Source organism: Erigeron canadensis, chromosome 5 (assembly GCF_010389155.1).
Source record: "Erigeron canadensis isolate Cc75 chromosome 5, C_canadensis_v1, whole genome shotgun sequence".
Classification (NCBI taxonomy): Eukaryota; Viridiplantae; Streptophyta; class Magnoliopsida; order Asterales; family Asteraceae; genus Erigeron; species Erigeron canadensis.
Genome location: NC_057765.1, coordinates 23995967 through 24022857, shown reverse-complemented (window position 1 = coordinate 24022857; position 26891 = coordinate 23995967). Strand labels below are relative to the sequence as shown.

Sequence of the window (26891 nt, the reverse complement as noted above, 5' to 3'; positions counted from 1 at the left end):
TAGAGACTACTAAATGCATTCAAGGATTAAGTAAATCCAACACAATTCATGTACTAATACAAAATGTCGGATCAAATAAAGCACAAGGAGCATGATGTGTGTTTTTATTCGGTCTTTAAATTTATAAAATGATGTACAAGTAACTATCTTAAAACAAAACCACACTAACGAGCAGAGAACCTGGTCAATGCAGTATAGTCCAGTGATAAGCTACAGGATCGTTCACAGGGACGCGTTGATTTACCTAATCTAGTAATGTGTGTAATTCTTAGTTGTTTTGGGGGTTTGTCACTAACTCCTAAATAACTACTACTTTAAAGTAAATATCCGGTATTACCGGGGCAGGCCGTTTCTGAAGAAACAATGTAAAATTGTGAGGAACCTAATAACAGTAATTAAATTAAAAGACTTGTTTGGCATCTCCGATCTCATGGTATGACCAAATACTATCCTAATGGTTTGCTAGACTGTTGGAAACTTAATCACGGCTCAGATTCTCGTTAGATTCACTTCGCCTAATCACTAGTGATGTCGCTAGACTCACACTACCCTATAAACAAAATCTCGCTAGATTCATTGTTTAAGCATTAATGACCTAAAGTTTGTGTTACTAATTCATTTTTAATTACATGGCTCTTAAGCCATGGCCAGATATAATTATCTCCGATGACCACAGTGCTTGTTTCCAAGTCAAAGGATCGCGTCTGACATTGTTAAGCATCATGTCAATTCATCCTAATTACTATGGTTCTGTATCCCTCGGCTACAAGTGAATCATTTTTTACTTCTAGTTATAGACTGACTAGTCATTTTCTGTCCTGGCATATTAGTCCTAGTATATGATCATAGACAACCATCAGAATTAAACTAATATGTTCATATATAGAACCGATAATAATATGAACTATTAATAAACATGGATCTACGATAAACAGTAAAACACACTCCAACAGATTCTAAACAAACACGGTAAAACAATAAGCGTCTACATGATCACATTGATCCAAACAAGTATTCAGCCTACTAGCCTAGCATTATTAAAGGAATAACAAAGTCTGAGATTATAAAACACATTGTTCAACAATAAAAGTAAATAAAACATAAAAGATCTAGACCAAGATTGAAGATCGGAATGCGTTAGAAGCTCCAAAACCTTTTGGAAATCTGCAAAGTCGGTCTAGGGTTGATAATGGGCGGCTAGGGCTGGTAAATCGGCTCTCTCTTAAGGTTTTGAAGGTTAGTTCGGCTTAAATAGTAATTTAAGTTGGTTGTTGATCTGGGACGCCCAGCAGCGCTGGCTGGGCTTGCCAGCGGTGCTGGGTCTGGGCTTAACGGGCCAGCGGCGCTGGTAATGTTCAGGAAGCGGCACTCGTGGTGGCCAGCAGCGCTGGTTGCTGTTGTTCGTTATTTTGCGTCTTCTTTTGGCTCCCGAATCACTTCCTTGTGTCTGTAACATCATAGGCTTCCTTCTTGAGTCACTTGATGTCATTTACCCTTTCTCGCATCTTTCATGAATCTGCATAAACATATGATTCATTAAATACCAATAGTTTCAGAATAATAAATCATTTAAGCATAGAAATGAAGCCTTTCAATAATGGTTTTTATCACAAAATGGACGCTCATCAGAGCACAACACCATTAATAGTTTACAAAAGATATAATTCAAATGATGGCTAACGATCCTAGGCTTAATCCATAGACGAGAGCAATGAATCACGGCACTACAAAAAAAGAGGACTTCAGAGACTGAAAAATCAGTCACTGTTGATTATTCAGTTACTACAGCTTAGTCGTAGAAAGTACCAGCCTATATAAAATAGGAAAATCAGTCTCTATTTTTCATTCCCTATTTTTCAGTCCTTGAAGACCTGTTTTTTTGTAGTGCGGATCCACAAAAGTCCAAGCTTAATCCTACCACATGCAATGATATCATCCATCATGCCTCTGATTCACTTGATTACCTGAAAACTAACTAAAATGCGTCAACATAAAGTTGGTGAGTTTGTAGGTTTTGACAATAAGAATTAAGTGTCGGGATAACAAACGTTAAACCTTGATTGGATCAACAAACGATCACACAACGATCATACCGATCATACAACAAACTTGTAACCTTGGTTTAGTAACCGATCAACATAACCAATCATGGACGGATTCACTATGGGGGCATCGGGGTCAGTTGCCCCCACACCAATTTTGGTACAATGTAATTTTTTAGAAGTTAAATGGTATTTTGTAATTTTTTTAAGTAAGAAAAAATAGATAGGAAATACATAGTTACATACAAATATTATCTTCGTTGTCATAACCTTATTCTTTAGAAGTAATTGGTCATATAATCATTAATTTTGATATAGATCTCTCCATTGGAAGAATAAAAACTTGAATTGTTTTAATTATTAATAGAACATTTGAAGAAAGGTTAAAGAAAAATGTGTAATACGTTAATAGCGTAGGTATTTGTGGCAAAATTATATTATTTCAAATTACTATATATATTTATCTCAAAAAACTATTTATAATAATCATAAAAGTTATGTAAAAAAGATATATATATATACAAGCTAATTATTTCACAAAAGATATATTTTTTGGGTTTCTTGCATTATGATTGTATATGTTTTCATTTAATGAGATCTTGCCTAGCACATGTGGTTCTATTTATTAAAAAAAATGGGATTAAATATGAGAATTACACACAGTGTGTAGATAGAAATTCTTTTGAGGGTCCATTTTTTATTTTCAAGTTAGTAGTGGCGGATCTTAAAATTTTTAGCGGTGGGGGCAAAAAACTTTTTTTTTGCTATCGCTATGTTCCGAGTATTATATTATGGTCATGCAATATACTTAATCCGGTCGGGTCAAACAAAAATAACACTAACAATCTAAGTTTTCCATTCAAATTACTAATACATAGTTTCTAACCAACAAAAAACTACAAAGACTTATGAATATACCCAGAGAAAAGACGTTGGATTGTGATTGTGGAAAAAATTCATTGTTACGTGGATTGTGGATTGTTGGCTAAAACATAGAATTATGAATGGACTAAGTGAATTGTGGGTTATAAAAACTGAAAAGGTAAATTTTATTTTTCTCTGGAGCCTAAAACTCAAAAAGGGAGGAAGACCTTGTTACGTAGATTGTGAATTGTAGGCTAAAATAGAGAAATTTGAATGGACTAAGTTAATTGTGAGTTATAAAAACCAAAAAGGTAAATTTTATTGTACTATTAAATTTATTAAACGTATCAAAGGTTTTTTAAAAAATAATCCTTGGGGGCCGACTTAATAGATATAAATTATTTTGGACAAAATACGGGTATATTAATACTATTAAACGAAAAACGGCGGTGGCCCGGCCCCCCACGGGCCCCTAAAGAGAACCAACTCTGCGAGTAAGGGCCTAATTTATTTTACATTCTTGGATACGACTCTTTTAAGTATGACAAAAAAAAATAAACTTTGCCCCCTCGTCAAACATCTTCTGGCTCCGTCTCTCTAACCAATCCAACATAACCAATCGATCTTGTAACCATAACGATCTTGTAACCTTGGCTAAATGGTCAAACAATCATATGTACGAATATAACGAAACACATATACCATGATACGATAACTAAACGAGCATACAACGTTCACATAACATAAACGATCACAAGTACACTTTTCACCCCAAAGTCATACAAGAAAAAGGGGCTACGAACTCACCTTGTCGGCAAAAGTCAAGTTACGAAGGATTTATAGTTGTTCAACGTTCACCACATGCCCGCGACCTATCACATTTGTTATGAAAGAACTCTTGACTTTAGACGACTCATAAATCTCGACTGAGACGCTAGAAAAACTAAGGAATGGTCCAAAGGGAAGCTAAGCTCGGTCCAAGGAAAGTCAAAGTTGAACTAGGAAGAAAGACTTGAAAACCAGTAAAACTAAAGGTCGTAACTTACGGCGACCATGACCGTAGGTTACGGTGGTTCATATATAAAGAGCGTAGGGTACGGTCAATCTAGGCATAGGTTACGGTGGGCCAGACATAAAGGAGTGTAAGGTACATTGTTTCTTAGCGTAGGTTACGCTGTCCTAGAATATGCAATTTTGGTATCTGGACTTTGATTTCTTTGCGTAAATAGAAGGTTTCGAGCGTAATGTAAAAATGCAAGATGGGGAGGGGCGTAAGCTATGTCCATTTGGTCGTAACCTACGCCACAAAGCTAGTGGCCACAAAGCTAGTGGCCAGCGTAAGCTACGCCCATTTGGGACATAAGCTACGCCCAAGCCTGAAGAGATCGAGCAGCAGCAACATAAGCTAGATTACAACCAAGGACCAATAAAACCCTAATTTCAGAACTCAAATCAATCAAGGATGACTTGTAACTCATTTTTATGCATGAACCAACTGTATAAATCATAAACCATTGAAATTTAAGTCATGAATCCACTCTATAACTCAAGAATGAAGCAAAAATTCCTTCTTGACCCATTTCAACCTCAAGAACCCTAATTGAACTAGAAATTGGTTTTGGAATGTTCTAAGACTCGATTGAGGTATAAACAACATATTTAGACATTGACAAACATATATAAACAACATAACCCATAACTACATTTCCTTCCATTAACATATATAATGCTTTAAAAATTTGAATTTTTACCCAATTGAAACTTGAAACCCTAATTTGATTTTACTTTGACCTTTGACCCAAATTTGACCTAGGTTCTTTATTGCTTGACATAATTATATGCTTATAAACATAAAATGATGATTCAAGGATAGATTTAACTCACCAAAAGCTTCACCTAAGATTTGAGTTCGAACTTTACCCGAAATGAATGAATCTTTGCACTTACAAACCCAAATTTTTGATATGTTGGAGGAATGATGATGATGATAAAAACCCCTAACAAAATCTAGCTTGGAACCAAATTTTGTTGCATTAAAATTTAGAGAGAAAGAGATATATGTGTGTAGGTGTTTTGTATTCAAGAAGAGAGAGAGAAATGATTAATGAATGGATGAGAAATGAAGGGAGGTGGGTGGAAGATAGGGGTGGGTAAATGGGTAAGAGTTGACCCATGGATAGTCTATATACTTAATTAATTTAGTTACTCCACAAATAACAATCGACCATTTTATTAACGACCAATAACCTTGACTAGCCCACGAACATAATTCAATTACAACAAACATAAATTCCCATAAACACCTTGAACACGATTAAATCACAACTCGATCATATGACACTCAATTAATCTTAATTAAGCCAAAAGTACATATATTTAACGGGTCAACTAAAGTCAAAATTCACGGATGTTACAAAATTATCACCCTTTATACACTTAGGATAGAAACCACAATATCACTTGTTCTTGGTCTTAGGCTTAGGATTCTCAGATGGAAAATGCCAATATTATAAAATATGAATTAGAATTTCTTGATATCCACTTCAAACAATGTAACAATACATAAGTCATATCATATGTAGGTATCCTTGTGGAATATTATCTTTCTTTTCCATGTTAGGCTATCAAGTACAATATATTGGTCATACTGAAATGCCAGATCAATGAAAACCAATATCATGTGTTCATCTAAGTTTTTTAAGTTGGTATTATTTGCATCTTTTGTGTTACATAACTATTCCGTTGTTGCAGTGGGGAATGCTGCAATTGTGGTAGGTTTCATTGAGGATGAACGAAATGCTCTTCTGGCGCTCAAGGCTGGTTTTCATAACACTTTTCTTGACGAAAAATGGCAAACCTTCAATTGTTATGAGTGGTTTGGGCTTACTTGCAATGGCAGAGTTGTTGGTGTAACTCTTGAGAATCTTAACATTACTGGGGATACCAAAGTTGACGCGCTTTTCAACCTCACCGCTCTATCCATTTTGAGCTTAAGAAATAACTTGATATCTGGCCACCTAATGGACTTCTCAAAGAACGTGGATTTAGCCCGACTTGATTTGTCTAACAACAACTTTAACGGGCCAATTTCACTTTCACTCGTCGACCTGACTCTCTTGGAGTCGTTACAACTCCAAGAAAATAGGTTGACAGGTTCAATTCCAGCATTTGATCAGTCAAGTTTGAAAGAACTTAACGTCTCAAGCAACAGTCTCTCAGGACAAATACCACAAACTAAAATACTTCAATCATTCAACTCTTCTTCGTATGATCATAACCAACTTTTGTGTGGATCACCCTCTTCAAAACCATGTACACTCACATCACCAGTTAATGATTCTTCAAATAGTTCAAACAAGTCTGACATCCGTATTATCTTGATTATTATTAATATTTTAGGATTTTTTGTTCTTCTTATGCTGTTAATGGTTCTATTTAAGAGAACTAAAGTACTTAATCAAAAGATCATGGAGAAAAAGAACGCTGTACATGACAATGATGAGGAAAAGGGGCAGGAATTACCAAGTAGAGTGATTGATCAACAACCAGTGTCAGAGCAAGACCAAGAAAAGCTTGTTTTTGTGAATGGAGAACCCGAATTTGAGCTAGATAGCCTTATGAAGGCGTCAGCTGAGAGTTTGGGCAAAGGGAATTTCGGAAACACATATAGGGCAAGGTTGGAAGACGGAAGAAGTGTCATAGTGAAAAGGCTAAGAGATTTGAAGCCATTGAGCCAAAATGAATTCATGAGTCATTTGCAGGTCATCGCGGCTCATAAACATCCAAACCTGGCAGCACCTCTAGCATACTTTTACTCAAAGGAAGAAAAATTGTTGGTGCATAAGTTCATACCAAATGGGAGCCTTTTCAATCGCCTCCATGGTAAATTTTACTCAACTTTTTTCTTTATTTTTATTATAATCTTTTATCATATTATTTCATATTAATTCTTAGTCTAGCAGTCACATATTCTTATTACTTGAATACATGTTATATAATCTAGCAACATTCCAATTTATAAAACTTAAGCATACTTATGTAAGTTTTTCGGCCAGAATACTACATAAATAGTTGTTTTAAAAGCGTAAATATTGATAACATTTGTGAATATAGGAGGAAGAGGGACGAGTGAACGAATCCCACTCCGATGGAGTACAAGGTTAGCCATTGCACGTGGAGTGGCACGAGCCTTAGAGTACTTACACATGAACCATGATTCACAAACTCAAGTTCCTCATGGCAATCTAAAATCATCCAATGTACTCATTGATGAGAACAACATGGTGTTTGTTTCTGACTATGGTCTTACCTCAATTATCTCAAAGACAATAGCGGTTCAACGAATGGTTTCCTTCCAATCCCCTGAATACCAAACCTCCAAAAAAGTCTCAAAGAAGTCTGATGTATGGAGCTATGGCAGCCTAATTATGGAACTCCTGACCGGAAGAGTTAGCATTCATTCTGTTCCACAAGACAGCAGAGCTGTTGACCTTTGCAGTTGGGTACATCGTGCAGTTCGTGAAGAATGGACCGCTGAGATCTTTGATTTAGAGATCATGGTGCAAAGAAGTGCGATACATGGGATGTTGAAATTGCTAGAACTAGCCGTGCATTGTTGTGACAAATCACCAGAAAAACGACCTGAGATGAGTGAGGTAGTAAGAGAAGTCGAGAGTATTAAGACTCCTAATGCCGATTCAGAAAGTGAAGAAGATCTATCTGGTGATCGTTCTTTGACTGATGATTCCATGTCTGCGACTCCATCAAGATGATTTGTGCTAATGCCTAAATTTCATCACAAATCACATGTGCACTATAAAATGTATACGGAGAATGGTTTGGGACATAAGGGGTAAGGGAATTTAAGAATGCATGGTACAAAGTTGTGAAGATTGTTTAAATTTTGTTATTTTGAAAAGAAAATAAATCTAACATTGATGTGTTATATATGAGGTTCTTTAATGTTTTTACTTAAAGCAAAAATGCACGTTTCAAGTGTTTTGGTAAAGTGTGTTTGAGCTTATTTTTCATACCACTGAATGAAAAAGACTTCTATACTTTTTGATTTTCCACTTCCTTTGTAAGTTCGTCTACTTGTTTACAAAGTTGAAGCATATGAAGAATGAATGCCATATTTCTTTAGTATATTGAGACCAAAAACTGTGTATACCTTTCAAATAGAATAAAAAATATTGCTGTAATTGTTCCTATGCCTTAAACTATACATGAAGACCCGTTGCATAAAGCATTACAAAAAACTCGTCAGATAAGATAATTACATTGATAATATCGAGAGATATTGTCTCATTGGATGTCAAGCTGGCATTATGTGGAAAAGATTTATAGAGAATAACAGTATATGACCATTTTCACTTTATCCTAATTTTCCGATTTCTCTTTTCTTCTTTAGGGCCCTCTGACCATGGTAAATAAATGAATCTACGATCCCCGCAACTGTGAAGATGCCTAAATACAACATGAAAAAATCATGTTATTACTCGACATAACTATCAGTTATAGAGGTGGCAAAATGGATGGTTTGACGGGTTGGGTAACTGGTCAAGTGGGAGAACCACAAGCCCCTTGTTGTCTGTTTTTTTAGCTTTCAAGATCACAAGTGCCTCAAATATAATTATAAACTACATGATGTCCGGCATAATCCAACTTTTTTCAATAGAGTCATTCTTCAGGTTTTTATGCATATAAATACTCTTTCGATGACTTTCAACCAGCTTGACCCACTTATCCATTGAAGAAAAATTAAATAAAATATTCCCAATCACCCATTATTGGTTTACGATGTCACCTCTAGTGAGCATAATCAAAAGTATACCTCCAACTATTGCGCAAATATTGGTCAAAAAGTGTAAGAAGGAAGTCCGTGTTTCTGCGTAATTCACCTGCAGAAGCACAAAGACAACGATACTTAAAAGAAGTCATTGTGAGAAACGGCTTCTTCTCCCATTTTATATCTTCCAGTTGTGTTTCTTCATGTTTTTTATAAAGTACTCCCTCCATCCCAATTTAAATGTCCTATTTTGACTTTCAAAGTCATCTTTTAACAATATTGACCATAAATATTTTTATTTGTGCTATATGACACTTGATGAAAGTTATATTAATGAAAGATACATCTGAAACCCAATCTATTCATGTATTATATACCAAGTTTTATCTAACAGAAACCCAAAAAAGATTAAGGTCAAATTATAAAAGAAAGACTTGGAAAGTAAAATTAGGCTAAGGTAACACGAGTTATAAATACTCTTAACCATGCATAATAGGTAAATATCCTCTGGGAAATGTAATGGCTACAGAACTGAAACAGACCTTAATTCCAGAGAGGTCATAAAAGAAGAAGACTCCAGGAAGTGCCCGTTGACCAGTGTCTGGACCCTTATAATGTTCTGTCACAGAGAACTGTACAATACAAATTTGTAGTTTTATACAGCCAAGAAATTGATCATAACATATTTCATCTGTAAAGTCAATTAAATACCTGATTTGAGCGAATAATCGGGCCTCTAAGAGGAGTGTAAACAGTTGGTACCACCTGCAATTTAGACAAGATTTACATTTTATACATCTACGGATTTTTTAGAACGAGTTGTAGAGTAACAACAGATACCAACCTTTATAAAATACTGATACATTCCATTTGGAGTTCCTTGAATCCATTGCACACTGAATAGCCATATACACAACAGATAACAAACACATCTTATTATCAAATCTCTGAAAAAGAAATGACTTTGACTCTAGAAAGTCAACAAAAACTCTTACCCATCAAGTGGATTGATTATACCAGGATAATGGCCTCCAAAAGAAAGTTTATTTATCTTATGGCTTATCTGAGACATATGTCAGCATTTAAATAGAGCCAAGATAATTACATGAATTTAACTTTGTCAAAAAAATGTAGAAAATGGTAGCCTACATTATAACTATCATCTTGGAAGGCCTTAGTATCATGGGGTACTTGCATATTTGCCAGATGAAAGCTTTTGACAAAGTGAAAATTTCCAGCCACTTTGTTGACTTCTAATGACCCATACAAATTGCATCCTTCACCTTCTTCAGCTTTAATCCTCTGAACAAATCCTTCTCTTTTGCACTAACATGTCAAGAATGTTAACTTTTAACATTGACTTTTTTTTAATAGGGCATACAATACATTACCAACTTTAGTTCCAAAATGTCCATTTATACCCCATTACTTTCTTTCTAAATATAGTAGATGGACTTGGGATTGCTTATTTATAATGGGAAATAATATCAGTACCATTTTATTTGATAAATTTAACACAGCTGCGCATCACTCGCTTGTACAGTCAGCTATAAAACTTGTACTCTGCGGTACATCAATCAAAAATAGTGGTACGAATATCACTTCCCATTTATAAACGGTTGTCTGGTGGAAAATATGAGTAGCTATCATCCTGTTTATTTATGAGTGCTTATTCCTTATAAAATAAGCACATAAGCAGTTTTCATAGAGTGTTTGTTATCGCTTATCTGCTTAAAAACAAGCATTAAGCAAGTTAAAATGCAATCCTAGACACGTAACCCCAAGATAGGTTGGTTATCGGTTTTTGCCCTTTTGATACATGTAAATCTTGAAACAAACCACCAACCTGGTCAATCAAATCAGGATTCATCAATCCCCATCCTCTCTTTCGATATGCTTCACGAACCGCATCACATGAGTTACAACATTCAGCTTCTGACTGCAATGTTAATTAAACAGTAGCATGAATGAATGATTTGGTAATAATTTGTTAGCTTTTGTAGTAATGCGTAAAAGCAGACATACAATCTCTGCACCATAACATGAACCACAATATGTTTCATTATGTCCAATCTCTTCACCGTGTTTCTGAATTGGCTTACCAAACTTAGGTACCCCAATATGATCATATCTCACTTGAATCACATTGCCATTAGGATCGATTCTGTTCTTCATTACAGCATGTTTCTGCAAGCATAAATTGTAATCAGAACTATAAATATGATATAGTTTTAGAATGCTTTAAGCAGATACGTACAATATCAAGATGTTGCTCCCCACTGATGTCGATGGCATCAAGACTGAGTAGAGTACAAGAAACCGCAGGAAATGTGATATCAAACTGTATTTACAAGCAACATACATATAATTGAGCTCTACGGTCAAAAATGTTATCTAAATCTCTTGAAGTGTAATAAACTATAAACAATCTTTACATTTATTGTAATCTTTTCCCCTCTTGAAGTGTCAACTACAAGCTTTGATTCTGTTACTGTTTGGAGATATAGTCCTGCAATGGGATAAGAAACCAAGTCACTAACAACGTAACAATGCTGAGACGTTGAGTTGACATGTCTAATGCCTGATAATCTATTTGGAATCACTGTACAAGCAACCTATTAGCACAATCATAAGACTGAACTTTCACTCCCTAAATTGCTTACAAGTCCAACTTACAATCATATTGATGAAAAAAAAAAAAAAAATTATTTTCTGGATAATTGTTTACTTAGTTTCAGTTCCTTAGCCAAGTATGAATGTTCATTTTCTTAAACATGTTTGTTCACTTTAGTAATAATATAATAGGTATTTTAGCCTTGTAATATGTTACTTAAAACTTTTGGAACTAACTATTAAGGTAATTAAAGTACTTTTCTGATGATTATATCGGGCAATTAAGTTTATATGTAGTCTGCAAAGGATTGCCATAAGACCATTTTAGTCTTGCGCCATTATAAACAAAAGAATAACATATGAGATGTAAGTGTAAAGTTGTCAAACGAAAATCGTTTGATGTGGATACACGGCTTTTCTGATCGACATTTACCTAATCCTAATAAAAGACGTCTAAATAGGATATACTTTAAAGGATCAAACAAAACGTACGAAATTAAACAGATAGCTAGCGTATGTGACTCCTTCAAATCGTGACAAACAACAAAAATCAATTGCTAAAAATGTATAATACGTATCGTAGATTATATATACCTAGCTCAGAGCACACAAGGAATATCATTGCAATAGATGAAGCTAATGTAATTACACCACCAGAAAGCGTCCGGCTATAGAAATCCTCATTTACTTTAGGGTACGCATCCAGACGTCGTACCCTACTAAACACTCTATTCATCATCCCCATATCGATCCCTGACGATATCCAAACCCAACAACAATATCTCTTTAATTTTTTTCAGATTAATTTACATCAAATTCAAATATAACTCACCACCTTTTTTAATATTTGTTCTTATATTAATTTACATGCATGCATGTTTATAAAAAATTCCAATGTAATGCAATATCGGGTGGCCGGAAAATGTTAGAGAATAATGTGATGTGATCTCCGGTGAAGTTTTCCGTTGGTTTTGAATTCGTTGGACGATAATCCGCCATTGATGAGTGTTTTTTTCATTTTTTCATTGTTTTTGGGTTGGAGTGCGATATTTTTGGGTCAAAAGATGATGTGGTAATATATGGGCCTATAGTTTTTCTTTAATAACTTAAATGGATTTTATACTTTTTCCAAACGTAATACTGTATTAAATTTTGATAAACATATTAATATTAAATTTATGGCATTAAATAAATATCATGATTAAAAATAAATAACCCTTTGCAAAAAGGAAAACATCACATAAAATAAATTTTTTTTTTAAATGAAAATTTTGTAGCATAATACGGTGCGTCATATTGCACAAGGTAGAAATTTTTATTAACAACTAGACGGATGCTCACATGATGCAACGATGATGGTGGTAACGACGACGGTATGAAAACGGTGGCAGTGGTGGTGCCGATGTGCGACGGCGGCGGCAGTGGTGAATATATTTAAATTATTTCATTAAGGGTATTATATGTATACAGGTGAATATATTTAAATTAGTGAATAAAGAAGAGGAGTAATATGGTCATTTCAAAGTCTTAATTACTTAAAGGGAAAGAGGTAGTTCGCTTTATATAGTAGTATAGATATAAAAAGGTAAATAAGTAGAAATGGAGGCGCATCCAAAAATTATATACAGCGGCAAAAAAATTTTACTTAATAACTAATGAGTCTCATAACCGCCACTAAACAACAGCAAAAAAAAGTTGCGTAACTGGAACAAAATAACTTCGAAATAGCTTCAAAACAACCTTGAAGTCGTACAAAATTCTATAAAAAACACCAATAATACAATATCGAAACAACAACTTTAATACAACTAAAAATCAACAGCAAAATAGCAATGATGCAACAACAGCCAATTTATTCACACAAAAAAAACCCATAAAAACAACTTGCAATTTAGTTATAAGAAAAAGAAACATATAATCGCAATAGTACAACAAAAACAAAAAGAGAAGATAAAAACAACAAAATAGAGCTTTAAACCAACAAAACGAAAGGCCAAAATAGTAAATATTATTAAATTATGATCAAGTTATACCTTAAATTATAAAAAAAAGATAATAACATTTATATAGTATCTTAATCTTAATATTAATATAGAGTAAAGAAAACAGACCTAACTTCAATTAATCAATCACAACATTCAATTTCTCAATATTAATTTACATTTTTTGATTTTTCATCACCAATTTATACTTTTTAACCTATTTTAAAAATAATTAATACTTTATTGCATAATGTCTATCTAATAATAAAATATAGCTAAAAGTTGGGACCTTACATATTTATATCAATATTTTATTTTATATTATTAACTGTAATCTATTTAATTTAATAATTAAGATAATCATTGTTGTTATTAGTAATCAAAATCAAATTATATTTAATATACAGATTCTTCTATATAAACTGAAACCTACAAATTAAATCAAAACAGACAAGATTATATAAAATCCCACGAACCTTGATATTATTTACCATTCAGTATTACATTTAAATATCTCAATTTTTTAAAGTGTATTTTTACATTTAACGTATAAGTCTTTTTTTTGTTTCATATATTAGTTGTTATATTAATAATGTTGTAAAACCCATGTATATGACACAGATCTAAAATCTAGTATTATATAAAAGGTAAAAATATAATCATCTATATATTATAAAAAAAACTACTATTTCCATTGAAGCCACTGGAAATAATAAAATCCTTAGAAAATAAACAAATAAGAACAACTAAAAACTTAAATTCCATTACAAAAACTATATTTGTTAGTGTGTTACAATAAAACTAATATGAAATACCAATTGTAACATCCAACAACTATTCATGCGCACAACTATTCGTGCGCACAAGTATATATCATTTGTATACATGGGATTATCGTAGAACATGAACTATATGAAAATAAAGGGATTCGGTGAATCCATCATCAACAAACAAGTACATAAAGCATAATGCAAATAGGGGCAAATGAATCCTTGATCCATGTAAGACTAAGCCCAAACTCTAGCGCAAGCACCCATCAACCATCACGTCTTGGATTCACAAGGTTACCTGAAAAGTGTACTAAACAAGGTCAACACTAAGTTGGTGAGTTCGTAGGGGCAAATGACGAGGATCTAATGCCAAAGCCATTCACAATATGAACTAAGCTAATGAACAAGGAACATACTTACAGTAAGTCCTTAAAAGGCGCAAGTACTCAATATAGGTTGGCTCGTAGCGCAACCTGGACCCACATGTATCCATTGCACAATCATACCATAACTAGAACACACATAATGCACAAGAACACAGAATGTCGACATCAACAAATATCCATCAAGTTCTAAAATGCCAGACATGTCCATCAATGTCCCTCAATTGTTCTCATGTCATCCAATTGTCATCAAGTACGTATAGCACCCGTTTATTGCACATGCACATATTGTCCCTCTATTGTCATCGATATTGTCATCAAGTACATAAGTACCCGTTTAATGTCATCAAGTACATAAGTACCCGTTTAATGTCATCAAGTACGTAAGTACCCGTTTATTTGTACATGCACACATTGTCCCTCTATTGTCATCAATATTGTCATCAAGTACATAAGTACCCGTTTAATGTCATCAAGTACGTAAGTACCCGTTTATTGTCATCATGTCCATCATGTCTATCAACTCAACCATGCACAATGCACATACATTTCATACGACTTTACATTTAAGGAATCTTAGATGTTTGTATACAGGGTCACCCGCAGCCTTCCCACCACATCTCCAACTCATTAAATGTATCATCGTCTTCCATGTATGTACAACTACCCTAATCATAAATAAATCAATCATACTCAAACAATACATAATCAATCAATGTCCATCAATGACCCTCACATATGTACTCACATAATGAACTACACAAGGTATTTAGAATACGCATAGTAAACAAGAACAAGTAATAATGATATCAAGAAGTATCTAACAAGTTCTATAATGCCCAACATGTCTATCAATGTCCCTCAATTGCACTCAATTACACGTAATGTATCTCATTGTACTCAATTGCGCGTAATGTACTTCATTGTACTCAATTGCACCATGACCATCAATGTCCACCCAGAAACAAACACTATGTGTATATACTTCGTACGATACTACTTTTGAAAGGCCTTTGATGCTTATATATAGGGTCACCCGCAGCCTTCCCACCACATCTCCAACCTTTCGAAGGTATTATCGTCTTCCATATATACACAACTAACCTAAAAGTCAACCAAACACGCACATACAATAATCATATAACAACCACGTATTTACACGTTAAGACACTCAACATATGCACAATCAAGTCATGTCATCATCAAGGAAATCAAACGTATGCTCAATTGAACTATGTCATCAATCAAGGCAACACATAATTGCACAAACAACAAGTTAACACACAAAGGTTGTACACTTTTCAGCCCGAATCTCAAACGAGTAGGGAGCTACGAACTCACCTTGATCGGCAATAGCAAGTTAATATCAAGCTACGAATGCCCAATGGTCGTCAAAAGTCCACAACCTAACAATATATGTCACAATACAAGACATGGTCAATACTAGTTATACTATACCACAATTTCCCCTAAAGATGTTTTATAAGTCATTCGAGAACGTTTAAATGACAAATGAAGAGTTTTGGTTAGACACAGTTCAATGACTTAGCACCAAAATTCCACTTGAAAATCAAAGTGTTTAGAATTGTGTTTAACCAATTTTGTTAACCTTAGTATGTTAATATAAGACCAATAAACAAGTTTTGGATCATTAAAAGTCGACCGATAACCGAACGAAAAAGTTGGGGAAGGAACAGAAATATTGTGGCCGCTCGCACGGTCGGCCGTGTGAGCATCTGTATTATGGGAAAACTGCAGCCACAAGCACTGAGCGTCTGTCTGAGCGGCCGTGCTCCTACTGGCAGATTTTTGACTCCAAGATCGACTAAGGAAGCTCCAAAACACATTTTTATGCATAAATCACCATATTTTAACATCATTGAACATAACCCACATCATAATTTCAATCCATGACATCAAATCCTTGCTCAAATCCATTTTGACCCATTTCGAAACCCTAATTGAACCCTAATTCGTTTTTGAACACGAAATTGACCAAGAACTCATGGGTTTGTTTTAGAAACATGATTATTAACATAAAATGATGAATTTGAGATGAGTTAACTTACCAAATCTTCTCCCAAGTGTCAAAAACCCGTTTTTGAGCTATGATGGAAGGTTTCTTGCACTTTAAATTCCAAATATTTTTGATATGATGAAGAAATGATGATAATGATGATGATTCTTGTATAAATCTTGCTCAAACAACACTAATTGAAGAAGAAATTTAGAGATTGAGAGAGATGAGTATGTGTGTGTGTTCTTGGGTGTGTTTAGAGAGAAAGAGTGAAAGAGAAATGAATGGATGGGGAAAGATAAGAGTATGGTGAGTTGGGTAGGTCATGAGTTGGGTGAAACCCATGGAGGATCCATTTCAAGTTTCTAACTAGATTAAATGTCGTCTAACACCGCCAATTAATCTAAACGTCATCTCAAGATGTAAATTTGATTAACATGACTAATGACTTCAACTAGAACATAAGTTCCGAGTTGAACGATAAATTGATCTATAGGAACACATTGCACTTAAATGAACTCTAAAAGACTTAAATTATATTACTAACTAAATTGTTAGCCAAGTTGCACAAATAGTCAACGGGTCAAAAGTCACGGTTGTTACATAAAATCAATCCATGAATGATCGATGATTTAAAACTCTTGATAATAAATATTTAAGGGAAAATGATCCGTACTGCAGACTTTACCCAAGCTTAGATATTGTTTTTTTTTAAAAGTTATAAATTAAATATTTGAATTTGATAAACATTCATTGTCCCCCTAAATTTTACATAACCTCCCCTAAATTTTACATAATCCCCCTATTTTATCTAAGATAGGTACTGCATGTTTTACCTAATATTTCCCCAATATTTTCAGTGAGTGGAAATGGGAATAGTATGGAGAAAAATGTTACGAGTTAATTAATAATCAAGAGATCTTAGCAATACGTAAACTCGTGAAGATTATATGAACTCATGTTTCACTACCAATCTTAATGGGCAAGGATGTAGTCGACTTGTTTTATCGGCAAAAAACATCGGCAAGCATCGGCAAATCGGCATCCCTATAGCATATGTATTGGCTAGTTTTGGCAAGTTTCATCGGCTAGTTTTGACAAGTTTCATCTGCATGTTTTGGCAGATGCAAATGAACGTTGGGAGCTTTTCATTGTTGACTTTTCTTTTGTCTTATTCAATCTATATGAACTTTGGGAGCTCCTGTGAATTTTTTTTTTAAATTGGCAAAAAAATATCTACTACACACTTTTTGGCAACAAATTGGTAAGAACTTACTACTTTTTGGCTTGGACACATGGCAATTTCTTATTGGAGGAAACTTGTCAAAGGTTTGACACTACACCCTTACCCCTAAGACATATTTTTGAAGGACTTGTAAAGTACTTAATTTGATTAATTTGTAATTTAGTCAACATATAATGGTTAGACAAAGTTTTCTTGTATGTTGTGTTGACATCTCTTATGCAAGGTACGAATTAAAAACGTGTGATTCTTGTTAATGTCAAATGTTAACTTCAAAATTAACTCGAAGGTATTGTGCATAATTTAAAAAGGTGTAGGGATAATTGAAAAATACATGCGATCCTATTATTAATAGTATGTGTGCATGTCAATGAGTTCAACTGCTTAGTTGGTAACATCTTTAACCCCTAAAAAAACCACATGGGTTAGAAATCCAGTGTTTCACTCTTCAAATTTGTGGGATTTTGAGGAATCGGAGTCGTGCATAAGAATAGACACCAAATTAATCTCAAGTACAATGTAACAACCCAAGTAAATAATTTTGATTCCTCGGTTGATTTTGCTAAAAGTTGTAAATAAAAATAATCAAAGTAAATTTCAAAAGTTCACTGGCTCTGTATTTATATATATATACTATATTATAAAACAGATTTTCTTTAGATTTTCAACATTGAACTTAAATTTTCAAGATTGATTTTAAGTATTTCCATAAAATGTCCCTCCTATTTATTTTATATTTACCTGAAATAACTATAATACCCTTTATCTCTCCCCAAATTTTAACCAAACATTTATTTTCTCCCTCCTCCATAAATCATTTTATTCTACTAATATCTCAAAAACCGTACATTGATAAATTATAAAAATTATATGGGTGTTCTTAAAATTTCATACTCTTTCATTAGAGTGGTTATTCAATATACTTTCGACGAAATTTTAAATCTGAGGGCGAAGCCCGTCATGTAGATCACCCGATCACCGCCACCGCCACCGCCACCGTCATCGTCGCCATTACATCACCACCCTGTTATCACCTCTATCAACGCTGCAACGCGCGGGTATCGTTCTCGTTCAAGTATAAAACTAATCTGTGGCTAAGTAAGAGTGATAAATCTATCCTAAGCAAATCCATTTGGGCTAGGAAACAAAGTTACATACGAGTATAAATCCCCGTTCTTTTGACCCCACTGAATGTTCAGAAATAAACCAATTTTGTAGAAAATAAAAAATACCGTATATATTTTTTCAATATTGACGTATTTTAGTATTTATTATCCAATCAACGTAATCATATGGACCAAAAGAAGAAAGGTTTGAGGTCGCGCTTTATTTCAATTAAAAAAATTTGCACATATGTAAGCAGCCATGTTTTTGGCCCATATCAACCAACTAATCACGTACCAAGTGACAAGTGTTCAATTACCAATTAAGATGGTTACTGATTCTTGATACACATGTTCAGCGACCAGCCTAATTTTTAACCCCATAGGATATAGAAATGTAGAATATGTATATAATTGTGACCATTTGTAACTTCTGTAAACCATTTTTGAAGAATTCTAGCCGTCATATCTTCCATATATCTGTTTTTAGACCACCAACCACCACAGTGTATCGCAACATAACCTACGTCCCTTTCGTATTCAAATAATAAATACGAGGATTCCACAATCCAATTCGAGAGCAATACAGCTACAAACAGCATAGTATACACTCGTCTAGCTTGAAACAATAACTACAAGTCACATGTAAGGTAAGAAATGAACAGCCCAAATGCGATTTACATTAGCCATAAACTGAAGAAAAATATATATATAACTATATAAGAACCAGAACCAACCAGTATTTAAGTATATATAGGAATGAAAAACGACACCATATGAACATATATGGGTGAATTCTAGGTCAAAATTGGGCCACCATGAAAAATAAATACAACAGATACAAGACCAGAAACTCGGCACAAAGAAGATACACAAGGATGGGCACCAATAAACACTAAAACCTCCAGATTCCCTACCATTGACCAAGCTTATGAGTCCATATCGGATCCCCTTGATAAACTTATGGATAATATATGCACATGATTACAAAAAAATAAAAAGTCACTCCGAGATCTAGCATGCCTACCTAACGACACGTTAGTTTTTTCCAGTGCTCGAAATCTTGTCCTCTGATTCATTTCCTGTTTCTTGACAAGATTGTTTTTCGGCCACCACGGTTGAACCTATTGTAGATCCATGAACCTAGTACATTGTACACAAGATAACTTTTAGAGTATAGCTCAACGGATTCTTTTAAAACTTTTTGGTTAATAATCTAATACATTGAATATGATTACTAAAAAGACAGATCCAATTTTATAAAAACACGATACGGGAAGTGTAAGCACTAAAAATTCACTTTCGGGCAACTTTCAACTCATTCAACCTGTCTCCCTCATTAGAAAATCCTTCACTATCACCCTTTTAACCTGATTCTTTATGTGCAATGTACGTATTTGACCCATTGGAGATAAAGCAACAACAATTGTACGGTAAAAATATGTACATGAAGGAGGTTTTCCTTGTTCGGGTCACCCAGGATAGGCGAGCCATTTTTTGACTAAGATGTATTTAGCTGCCTAACCAGGTTTGTTTTTCCTGTGACCAGTTCCATCCAAACAAACATACAATCTAATTCTTGGAATAAAGTGAATCTTGTCCTCTGATTCATTTCCTGTTTCTTGACAAGATTGTTTTTCGGCCACCACGGTTGAACCTATTGTAGATCCATGAACCTAGTACATTGTACACAAGATAACTTTTAGAGTATAGCTCAACGGATTCTTTTAAAACTTTTTGGTTAATAATCTAATACATTGAATATGATTACTAAAAAGACAGATCCAATTTTATAAAAACACGATACGGGAAGTGTAAGCACTAAAAATTCACTTTCGGGCAACTTTCAACTCATTCAACCTGTCTCCCTCATTAGAAAATCCTTCACTATCACCCTTTTAACCTGATTCTTTATGTGCAATGTACGTATTTGACCCATTGGAGATAAAGCAACAACAATTGTACGGTAAAAATATGTACATGAAGGAGGTTTTCCTTGTTCGGGTCACCCAGGATAGGCGAGCCATTTTTTGACTAAGATGTATTTAGCTGCCTAACCAGGTTTGTTTTTCCTGTGACCAGTTCCATCCAAACAAACATACAATCTAATTCTTGGAATAAAGTGATTTAGAAAAATGCATTTTAACATATTGATCTAGTTTACTTTTCGTGAATATGAAATATTTTTCCCATTTTACCTATCAGCTAAAAGATAACGTAAATTGACTCATTCATGAGTAAATAGGTCTTAAATATCACTACTAAAGAAAAGGGCTTCTTGCATCTTACCTTTGCATTTGGTTTGACAGGTAACGGAGTAGCCCTATTAGATGCTTCTGAAGGCCTATGAAACAATAAGTGTGCTATTGTTCGATCTATTGGGTTTGTATCAGTTTCCATATCCATAAGGCCAGCATACCTGAAACATATAATTAAAATATCAGGAAGAGAAAACTTGGGTGCAATCATGAGATAAAATAAAATCTGAAAAAGAAAATAACAAATGATCATAAATAGTAGACTATCAATCACCGCAGTATTAAGATTTAATAAAGAAAACGTACTTATTGGTCCCTTCAGACATTAATGGACCACCAGTTGCTCCACAGTTTGTGGTGCTGCCACTCATGCCAGCATAGTTGTGACGTTGTTCTGCACTTCTAGCCAAGCGGTACAGGCTATCCCTTATGCATAACTTAGTCCTCAAATCCAACTGAAAAGAACAAAGGTTTTAACCCCATAACTTAATAGCTTAGCAAAACAGTAAACTAAAATAAAAACAACTTGGGTGCTGTTTACTGAAGCAAAAATCTGTTATGATAACTTATTGTTATAAGTATGTGTCAGATTGGATACCAAAAGAAGCCTCGCGCAGTAACAAAGTATTATGGTACTTGATAAGTCAATAAACGAAATCCTTTACTGCATAAAGTTAAAGTCATCCTACCTGTTCCATAACCTGTTGGAGCTGACGGAAACTAGAAGCCTCTATTGATATTTCGTCCAACTCTGTACTTATGGAAGACCCTTCTGGTGCATTTAATGAATCTAATACTCCTGAAGCTCCTTTCTTGACTCCCTCCATATCACTTTGACTTTCAATCTTGTTTTCCTTGCCAAATTGCTTGTGGGGTGAAACCAGAATATTTCTTGACATGGTATCACTTCTTGACGCCTGGGGCATCATACCAGGTTGTTTATAATTTCCACTAAATGAAGGCTGAATTCCACCAGAGCTTTCGTTTTGGGAACCAGATGCTGAACCCGTATTTTCATATTTGATACCAGTCATTACCGAGCCATCATTTGTTTGCACCGGAACATTATCATGAGCTGGATACAGATAACTGGTGCTCTGTATGTAGCCAACAGAATTATGTCCTAGGTTTTCATTTTGCTGCCAATTTCCCGCTGAGGTGAAAGCTTGATCAGATTCATCACTCAAGGACATCTGAATGTCATTGCTTTTCAGATGCTGTGACTGCTCTTTCTGCAAATTGACATGCTGATAATAATGATAAACATCACTAACAAATTACAATTATAAGACACTTCACCAAGATGGTTCACCCATTTAACTGGTGAGAGTATTTGGTTACTGAAATAGCTTTCACAAATATAACAAGACTAACCTGATCTTTGATCTTAGGCACATCTTTACTTTCACACACGAAACTAGATCTCTTACTCTCTGATTCTCGAGGTTCATGATCATCTAATACATTTGTCAAAGTGCTTGGCTCTGCACACGGAAACTTAAGATCCATCTTGAATGCTTCTTCATACTCTCCATTTGGATCTTCAGATTGAAACCAAACCAATTCATCATCATTTGCTGTAACTCCTAGTCCAAATGATGAATCACAATTGCTACACACATAAACAATACATGTAAATATATTTTGTGACAATGATGGGAAAAAAAGTTAAATTAACTTCTCAGCATAAAATAAAATTGAACAGCTATTAGCTTTTGAGGATAAGTACCTTAACATCGTGTCCACATCCTCAAAGGTTCCGATATCAGGCCAGCCATAATATATTGAATCATTTGATTGTTTAGCATTGCCATCATTGGAGAACAGGTTAAGATCGCCAGATTGGGAGATGTGACTTGGAGGGCAACTGTAGGAGTTACTATCAACCGCACCGAATGGATTGTTGACAATTCTTTCATCTACGCATAGTTTATTATCATTAGATTGTAAAGTAGGCATTTCCTTTGCTGAGTCAGCGTCACGGGAAGTCGTGAATACACCATCGGGTGTATGAGATGATGATTCGTTTTCCTTTGTATTTCTACCTTCAGCTATTGTATTGGATTCTCTTTCCTGAGAAACACTACCAGAAGCATAGTGTTTTCCCTTGTTGTCCTGAACAGGTGTTATTTCACGTCGGGGCTTCTTACAGACGCTACCCTCATATTTATCTTCACTATGATGATCCTCATTAGGATGGGGCACTATATGATCACCACTACGGTCGAAATCATCCCAGATGATATCATCAAGCTGTTACATCAGTTACAAATGCTTAGTTATCATAAGTGTATGAGAGGTATGACATGAGACCAGACCTTGCCTTTTTTCAGCTCAAAGATATTGGGTTTTAACTACAAAAAGCACATCTCTTCATCAAAGCAGTGTCCGTTATATTCATGCTATGTTTCAAATTTTTCAGTGAGCCAATACCAGCTTATAACCTGACTTCCAAGGTTCTACATACTACCTGAAAGACCCTAACAAATACCACGGTGTGTCAACAGATTAATACTGCATTCAACTTAATCTTATTTATGCAGACCCTGTGATGATACAAAAACGCCAGTCAGGGGTTCAAAATCCCAGCCCCATGTCCCTTCTCGCATGTTGGCTGGTTATCCATCTTAATGTTATCTATTTCGGCACTCACATCCTAATACTATATGTAGTTACTTTTTAATTTTTTTCGGGTAAGGATCAATACAAGTCCTTCAAGGATAGAAATTTCTATTACACGGTAAAATACGTCCTCTTGACCGACACAACCAACAACCCGCTGGTCTTATACACATTTCAAATTCAACAGTTACCCAATCCCGTCTCCCACGAGGTGTGGGAAACGTGAGATGTAGACAGTCTTACCCTATCCGAAGGTCAAAAGACACTACTTCCAAAGGACCTCCGTCCATTTTGCAGGGAGTGAGGATCGAACCCTTTGACCTTGCTTCCCACCGGTCTTAAATGTATTACACTTACTAGAGCATTAAAAAGCATGTAAATACTCACTCAACCTAAACAAACTAAAAAGTCAACACTAGACTTTTATAACAAATTCAAAATCAATAAAACTTGATGATGATGATGATTATACCTCATAAATAGACAAATCTGACATTCCTTCAATTATTTATCCGCCGCCACTAATTTCGAACCGACCCGCCTTCATACTTCTTCACCAAAACTTATCAATAACACAAATATTCAACAAATCCAATACTTTCACACCTGAAAAAGATAAATATCATTTCACATGTTTTCCCCAATTAAATACAATCCAACTCCACAAACACAACATATACGTACATGATATATATATATGTATATATTAATATTAATATTAATATTAATATATATTATTAATACACTATATTAAATGAATCAGCATACAAAAAAGAAACAAACCAAATTAGAAATTTATACATACCTGTATATATTTTGTATATGTATTAAAAAACACAATCAACAAAACATAAACCTTGGATCTACAGAGACAAAGTAAACTCAAATCTGGTAGTAGGTTCTAGACGACAGAGAGAAAAAAAGGAAATAAAATTATTATTATTATTATTATTATTATAAAAATTAAAAAAAAAATAGAATAATGATGATGAATTTTGGGTGGGGGGAATAAGGGAGCGTTGATGGGGTGACACGTGGAAGGAAGATCAAATAAAAGATGGAGAGAAGAGAGAGAAAATTGAGAGAGAGTATCTAGGTAGGGAGGAATTGGTGGTGGAGATAAAATGGACGATTTGAGATCTGTTTCTGTTGTAGGATTGTGCCACGTATGCTGTTTTAGGTACGTCACGTGGTGTAATGGGACCTATTGGTAGTGCAAGTGGTGGCTCTTGTGCCTTCATGTGGCTTCTCGTAGGGTCAAAATTTATTTCCGGTATTTGCTTCTTTTAAAAAAATATTTATCTTAGTAATTTATATTTATAGTTAGAGTTATCGACTTGTCCCTATGGTTTACACAAATAATCAAAGTTTCATTCTCGAAAATCTGAAACCTCAAGGTCAATTTTTTATAGGAATAAGGTTCCTATTTGGTTATTTGACTTATTGACCGTCTACTCTCCTTCGTTAGCCCTACATATCATTCACATGAGGGGTATTCAGTCTTTTTCGTAACTAAGTGACCAAATATGATATTTTTTGATATTATATTTAAATCTTTCACTCTTTCTCTCTCTCTCTTTCTCTCTCTCTCTATATATATATATTTTTTCTTTTTTAACCCATAGAATTCATCATTATCATCACCAATTAACCATTAACAAACTCTAAATAATATTTATAACCAAAAACAAATTATTGAAAAAAAAAAGAAACAAATGAACTTGGGTGTCAATCGAAGTTCATATCAAAACCAAAGTATTTCTATACCCAAACTTGAAATTTTTAAACCACAAAACCATTTATCACTACATAAATCCTACATTTATTAATGCATATCATTAGAACTAAAAATCAAACTTATAAATGAGGGTTGATCTAAAGAAAAAGAAAGAAAACTAAAGAACGGGTTGGAGATGTTGATTGAATCCAACATATCGTCGTTTGCGGGCCATAGACACTGTTTGGCGCTCACCACCTTCACGACGGTCGTAAAACAAGTAATCAAAAAGCCCCCCAAAATCTTGTAGATCTCCGACAAACCACCCCCTACAAATCTCCGACCACGATGGTGGTCTTTTTGTTTAATTTTTTATCGTCGAGATCTCCGGCTGCAGTCAAGGCGGGGCTAAGTGGTGCATTAATCCAAACGATTTGTTTAAGTTATATAAATTTTTTAAAAGTATTTCTATAAATTATATATATGTGTGTGTGTGTGTGTTTCATTCGTATGGTATATAGATTTAGATAGATGGTGGTATTAATACATATAAATGGTAATGTAGAGAAATAGATAAATAGTAACTTTAAGAGATTTTGGTGATTATTAGATTATGGTGCATGTGTGTGCTCAAAATGCCTTTTTGCATGATTTCGGTTTATGATTTTTAGCTCATTTTCACATGTTTTGTTCCAAGCTTTATATCTTTGTTATTTCATCAATATTTCCAGAATATTATGCTCAAGATTATCATATTTTTCACTCAAAACAAGTCCATATCCATCTTATAATCTAACAACAAGATTCAACTTTCTTAGATCTAACATGCATGCATTTATCTTATCATTTTCAATACAAATCTTTATCAATCTTTCATCTAACAATATGAAAGATACTTTTTATTGAAAAATCACGGAAATAAATTTATCAAAATATATAAAAATGTATTCATCTTTCATACAAAAAGTCACTTTACAAGCTATTAATATATAACAACACTTTTAGGTCTTAAACTTGTTGAATCCTTGAATCTTTTTCCAAGATTTCGACATGCATGAGCATGAGGGAAAAGACTCTATCAACTAGCCCTCATCAAGTGTGTTTTTCAAAAAAAACAAGAAGAAAATATAAAATTTTAATAAAGATCTTTGAATATAAATAAAAACAAGATTAATCTAACAAAGAGATGAAAATTTATACCCTTGATGAACTTGGTTTTGAAGATGAAAAAATGCAGAATTTTCGTGACCGTTTATGCTCCAAATAACCCTTATTCCAAGCCTAAAACAACCCTTAATCCTTACTTGAATCAACCCTTGCTTAATCCGTAACAACCCTTATTATTATTATAGATTAAGTATGATTTTTCATGCCTTTTTCTTGCCCTTTTTGAGCCGTGAACAAGGCAAACAAGAGGAAGAGTTTTTGAGAGAGAAAATAGATTAGTGTGTGTTTGGAAGTGTAAAATATTTGAGAGTTATTGTGTATA

The 26891-nt window shown here is 34.2% G+C and overlaps 3 protein-coding genes across 3 annotated transcripts; 1 reads left to right on the top strand and 2 right to left on the bottom strand.

Moving 5' to 3' along the window:
• The first annotated feature begins 4158 nt into the window (after positions 1-4158).
• Positions 4159-7678, top strand: LOC122601377 (probable leucine-rich repeat receptor-like protein kinase At1g68400). The gene is made up of 3 exons (XM_043774140.1): positions 4159-4243; positions 5658-6788; positions 7020-7678. The coding sequence occupies exons 1-3, from the start codon at positions 4159-4161 to the stop codon at positions 7676-7678; spliced, it is 1875 nt and encodes a 624-aa protein (XP_043630075.1).
• A 584-nt stretch (positions 7679-8262) lies between these two features.
• On the bottom strand, positions 8263-12053 carry LOC122602217 (endoplasmic reticulum-Golgi intermediate compartment protein 3-like). Its single transcript, XM_043774929.1, has 12 exons — positions 11902-12053; positions 11130-11203; positions 10952-11035; positions 10720-10881; positions 10541-10633; positions 9844-10020; positions 9690-9757; positions 9539-9590; positions 9406-9459; positions 9237-9326; positions 8740-8806; positions 8263-8372 (listed from the first exon to the last, which is right to left on the bottom strand). The coding sequence occupies exons 1-12, from the start codon at positions 12050-12052 to the stop codon at positions 8281-8283; spliced, it is 1164 nt and encodes a 387-aa protein (XP_043630864.1). The 5' UTR covers position 12053; the 3' UTR covers positions 8263-8280.
• Positions 12054-19494: 7441 nt separating this feature from the next.
• LOC122599919 (protein LNK1-like) lies at positions 19495-24633 on the bottom strand. The gene is made up of 8 exons (XM_043772535.1): positions 24491-24633; positions 24158-24291; positions 22793-23316; positions 22438-22675; positions 21753-22295; positions 21370-21518; positions 21095-21224; positions 19495-19948 (listed from the first exon to the last, which is right to left on the bottom strand). The coding sequence occupies exons 2-8, from the start codon at positions 24179-24181 to the stop codon at positions 19844-19846; spliced, it is 1713 nt and encodes a 570-aa protein (XP_043628470.1). The 5' UTR covers positions 24182-24291; positions 24491-24633; the 3' UTR covers positions 19495-19843.
• Positions 24634-26891: the final 2258 nt, after the last annotated feature.

Coding starts and splice junctions, on each gene's coding strand:
- LOC122601377 (XM_043774140.1), top strand. CDS start 4,159: ATGCAAGATGGGGAGGGGCGTAAGCTATGTCCATTTGGTCGTAACCTA. Junction 4,244..5,657: donor CCACAAAGCTAGTGGCCAGC/GTAAGCTACGCC, acceptor CCGTTGTTGCAG/TGGGGAATGCTGCAATTGTG. Junction 6,789..7,019: donor CCTTTTCAATCGCCTCCATG/GTAAATTTTACT, acceptor TTGTGAATATAG/GAGGAAGAGGGACGAGTGAA.
- LOC122602217 (XM_043774929.1), bottom strand. CDS start 12,052: ATGGGGATGATGAATAGAGTGTTTAGTAGGGTACGACGTCTGGATGCG. Junction 10,882..10,951: donor GGGAGCAACATCTTGATATT/GTACGTATCTGC, acceptor TTATGCTTGCAG/AAACATGCTGTAATGAAGAA. Junction 10,634..10,719: donor CATGTTATGGTGCAGAGATT/GTATGTCTGCTT, acceptor TTAACATTGCAG/TCAGAAGCTGAATGTTGTAA.
- LOC122599919 (XM_043772535.1), bottom strand. CDS start 24,181: ATGTCAGATTTGTCTATTTATGAG. Junction 23,317..24,157: donor CAGATTTGTCTATTTATGAG/GTATAATCATCA, acceptor CTGATGTAACAG/CTTGATGATATCATCTGGGA. Junction 21,519..21,752: donor TCCAACAGGTTATGGAACAG/GTAGGATGACTT, acceptor TGTTCTTTTCAG/TTGGATTTGAGGACTAAGTT.